General features: G+C 50.4%; 1 protein-coding gene across 1 annotated transcript in view; it reads left to right on the top strand.

The window, feature by feature from the left end:
- LOC122540182 (dynein axonemal heavy chain 8-like) overlaps window positions 1-4,387 on the top strand; it is a 1,320,893-nt gene that overhangs the window by 1,001,684 nt on the left and 314,822 nt on the right. Inside the window, exon 60 of the mRNA XM_043675532.1 lies at window positions 1,571-1,763. Coding sequence (XP_043531467.1) covers window positions 1,571-1,763 — 193 coding nt within the window. The remainder of the gene's footprint in view (window positions 1-1,570; window positions 1,764-4,387) is intronic.

Raw genomic sequence — 4,387 nt, 5'->3', positions numbered from 1 at the left:
TCCTATTTCTGCCTTCAGCCCATACTACCTCCAGAGGCAGATCCCCCTCAAACTTCCTTTCTGCAGCCGTTATACCATTTCTAATTAGCAATGCCACCCCCCCTCCTTTTTTCCCACCCTCCCTAATCTTACTGAAACATCTGTAACCAGGAACCTCCAACAACCATTCGTGTCCCTCTTCTATCCACGTTTCCGTGATGGCCACAGCATCGTAGTCCCAGGTACCGATCCATGCCTTAAGTTCACCTACCTTATTTCTGATACTCCTTGCGTTGATGTATACGCACTTGAGCCTATCTCTGTGTCCGCTAGTAGTCCCTGTCAGTGCTACCTTCTCCACCGCCTCCCTACAGTCTTGGGCATCCTGTCACACAGCTAGCTTACTTGCTGGACTACAAGTCCGGATCCCATCCCCCTGCCAAATTAGTTTAAACACCTCCGAAGAGTGCTAGCAAACCTACCCCCCAGGATATTGGTGCCCTTCTGGTTCAGGTGCAACCCGTCCTGTTTGTACAGGTCCCACCTTCCCCAGAATGCAGTCCAATTGTCCAAATATCTGAAGCCCTCCCTCCTACACCAGCCTTGCAGCCACGTGTTCAACTGCACTCTCTCCCTATTCTTTGCCTCACTGTCACGTGGCACCGGCAACAACCCAGACTTGACGACTCTGTCTGTCCTAGCTTTTAGCTTCCAGCCTAACTGCTTGAGCTCTTGAATGACCTCCCCACCCCTCTTCCTACCTATGTCGTTGGTGCCAATGTGCACCACGACTTCTGGCTGCACACCCTCCCCCTTAAGGATTCTGAAGACACGGTCTGAGACGTCTCGGACCCTAGCACTATTAACAAACCAAATAAGTCCCTTCTAACTATTAACTATTCCCAAATAAAACAAGATTCTTATGGTATGTTGTTCCAATAAATATAAGTCATACTCAACAAAATAAAATTTATTCTCTCAAAATTACAGCCAGGTTATGTGTCTTCCGGAATGGTCTTTGCTTTCTCCATCGAACCATCTATCAGGAATGTCTTCTCTGTTGTTGGTGCCATTGTTATTTAGATGGTGCTTTCTCTATGACATAAAGGAGGCTGTGAGAGCCAGTGATTCTCTCTCGAGAGTGAGGGCCATTAGCTCTGACAGATGGCAGCTTGCTCTGAGGTCCTTGTCCAACTGCCCCCTTCTTTTATACCAGTGATGACACATCAATACTTTTTACAATAGGATTGGTCCTATTTTTCAAAACTATCAGACTTAAATTTAATAGGTTTTTGGGATCAAAGTGTTTGGTTCAAATTGATTGGCTAAATTCAAAAGCCTGTTGTCTTGTAAGAACTGCTGCTTGGCCTGCTAACTATACGGCCTTAGGAGACAAATGTTTCAGTTTGGGTGTTCTCTGTGTGCTTGCAAATTTTTAAGCTGCTGCTCACAGACATTCATTTTACATAAATTAACCACCCACACATAAAGCTATCAGCATGGAATTCGATGTCTCATGCTTTGTACAGTCAGTCTGTTCATTAGTAATAGTTAGTAAGAATTGATTCTTGACTTTTATGTGATTTAATAGATTTGTAAGCGAAGAGGACAGATATTGGTTTGAAAATGCAGTGACACGTATTGTTGAAGATAATATTGGAAAACAACTGGCAGAAAAGCTTCACAAAGAGCCGTACTTTGTTGATTTTCTTCGTGACCTTCCAGAGCCAACTGGTGATGAGCCTGAAGATTTTGTATTTGTTGTCCCAAAAGTCTATGAAATGGTACATCACATCATTGTCTGCTTTACTTCTACTATTGTTCTTATATGTTAAGGTCTAGTTATGTTTTGTAAAGCTTCACAACCAGCAGTCTTGAAAATGTGTTTTTCACTTCAACCCATTCTTAATTCCTTTGTTTACATGTGCCATGTTGAAAGGCAGGTCTAAGCTCTCTTGGAAGTTTGCATTTGCTTTAAAGTAACACAGGCAGGGCAAGGAGACAGTTCCATAGTTTACATAGTTTTAATTCACTCAGGAGCTGCTGGCTGAACGAGATTGGAGGCTTTAATGGGCATTGAGTTTGCAATTTGCATTTCAATATATTTCTGCTGCTGCTGATGGTGGACAGCATGTCATTGATGCCAAGACAAGGTTCAGTGCTGGGTCTACTGCTTTTAGTCATTTCCACACCAGTGCAAAGTTTGTCTCATTTATTAAGGTGACAATGCAATGACGCACCGGAAGTGAAGATAGAACTTTCATCTCCAAATAGACTATGCACAAGTTATTCATACTGATTCTGCCGCAGACAGAAATATCCGTGGCATGGAGATTGGTAGTTTATCCTTTCAGTTGGGTTGGTGGTCTACTCAACTTTATGGTTTTGGACAAGACCAGCTCAGTCAGTGAGGACTTGAGCTCAGTGATTAGCACTGCTGCCTCATAGCCCCAGTGACCTTGGTTTGATTCCAGCCTTGGGTGACAGTCTGTGTGGATTTTACATGTTCTCCCAATGTCTTGCTAGATTTCTACAAAGTGCTATGGTTTCTCCAAAGTCCAAAGATATGCTGATAAGGTGGATTGGCCATGCTAATTTGCCGATTAGTGTTCAGGCTCAGTGGGTTAGCATCAGAAATGCAGGGTTACAGCAATCAGATGGGTTTGGAGGGTCAGTGCAGACTCGATGGGCCAAATACCTCTTTACATAAAGTCGGAAGTCTACTATGCTGGACAGCTTCGTCAGTGACGACTCAACCATCAAGGACTATGCCAATTTAGTTGGTGAGGACTCGGCCAGTTCATTTAATGAAATTCTGACTGGCTCTTCTAGGTCGGCTCGGTCAGTGAAGGCTAGGCCGGTCCAGTCAGTGAGGGTTAGGGCGGCTTGGTCAGTGACGGCGAGGTCGGCTCAGTCAGTGAGGGCTAGGTCGGCTCGGTCAGTGAGGGCTAGGCCGGTCCAGTCAGTGAGGGTTAGGCCGGCTCGGTCAGTGAGGGTTAGGCCGGTCCGGTCAGTGAGGGTTAGGCCGGCTCGGTCAGTGAGGGTTAGGTCGGCTCAGCAGTGAGGTCAAAGCCGGCTCAGGCAGTGAGTGCCAGGTCGGCTCGGTCAGTGAGGGCTAGGTCGGCTCGTTCAATGAGGTCTAAGCTGGCTCGGTCAGTGAGGGCTACGTCAGCTCAGTCAGTGAGGGCAAGGTTGGCTCGGTAAGTGAGGGCTAGGCTGGCTCGGACAGTGAGGGCGAGGTCGGCTTGGTCAGTGAGGACTAGGCCGGTTCGGTCAGTGAGGGTTCGGCCGGCTCGGTCAGTGAGGGCTAGGTCGGCTCGGCAGTGAGGTCAAAGCCGGCTCAGGCAGTGAGTGCCAGGTCGGCTCGGTCAGTGAGGGCTAGGTCGGCTATGTCAGTGAGGCCGAGGCCGTTCCGGTCAGTGAGGGCTAGGCTGGCTCGGTCAGTGAGGGCTAGGTCGGCTTCGACATTGAAGGCTAGGTAAGCTCGGTCAGTGAGGCCTACGTTGGCTCAGTCAGTGAGGGCTAGGATGGCTCACTCAGTAAGGGCTAGGCTGGCTCGGGCAGTGATGTCTAAACTGGTTCGGTCAGTGAGGACTCAGCAGGCTCGGTCAGTGAGGGCTCGGTCGGCTCGGTCAGTGAGGGCTAGGTCGGCTCGGTCAGTGAGGCCGAGGCCGTTCCGGTTAGTGAGGGCTAGGCTGGCTCGGTCAGTGAGGGCTAGGTCGTCTTGGACAGTGAAGGCTAGGTAAGATCAGTCAGTGAGGCCTACGTTGGCTCAGTCAGTGAAGGCTAGGATGGCTCGCTCAGTGAGGGCTAGGCTGGCTCGGGCAGTGATGTCTAAACTGGTTTGGTCAGTGAGGACTCAGCTGGCTCGGTCAGTGAGGTCTCATTCGGCTCGGTCGGCTCAGTCAGTGAGGGCTAGGTCGGCTCGGTCAGTGAGGGCTAGGCCCCTCCAGTCAGTGAGGGTTAGGGCGGCTCAGTCAGTGACGGCGAGGTCGGCTCAGTCAGTGAGGGCTAGGTCGGCTCGGTCAGTGAGGGCTAGGCCAGTCCAGTCAGTGAGGGTTAGGCCGGCTCGGTCAGTGAGGGTTAGGCCGGTCCGGTCAGTGAGGGTTAGGCCGGCTCGGTCAGTGAGGGCTAGGTCGGCTTGGTCAGTGAGGTCTAAGCCGGCTCGGTCAATGAGGGTTAGGCTGGCTTGGTCAGTGAGGGCTAGGTCGGCTCGGTCAGTGAGGGCTAGGTCAGCTAGGACAGTGAAGGCTAGGTGAGCTCAGTCAGTGAGGCCTACGGTGGCTCAGTCAGTGAGGGCTAGGATGGCTCACTCAGTGAGGGCTAGGCTGGCTCGGGCAGTGATGTCTAAACTGGTTCGGTCAGTGAGGACTCAGCTGGCTCGGTCAGTGAGGGCTCGGTCGGCTCG

This window comes from Chiloscyllium plagiosum, chromosome 3 (assembly GCF_004010195.1).
Source record: "Chiloscyllium plagiosum isolate BGI_BamShark_2017 chromosome 3, ASM401019v2, whole genome shotgun sequence".
NCBI lineage: Eukaryota > Metazoa > Chordata > Chondrichthyes > Orectolobiformes > Hemiscylliidae > Chiloscyllium > Chiloscyllium plagiosum.
Note: the sequence above shows the minus strand (reverse complement) of the source record. Positions and strands in the feature narration are given on the sequence as shown.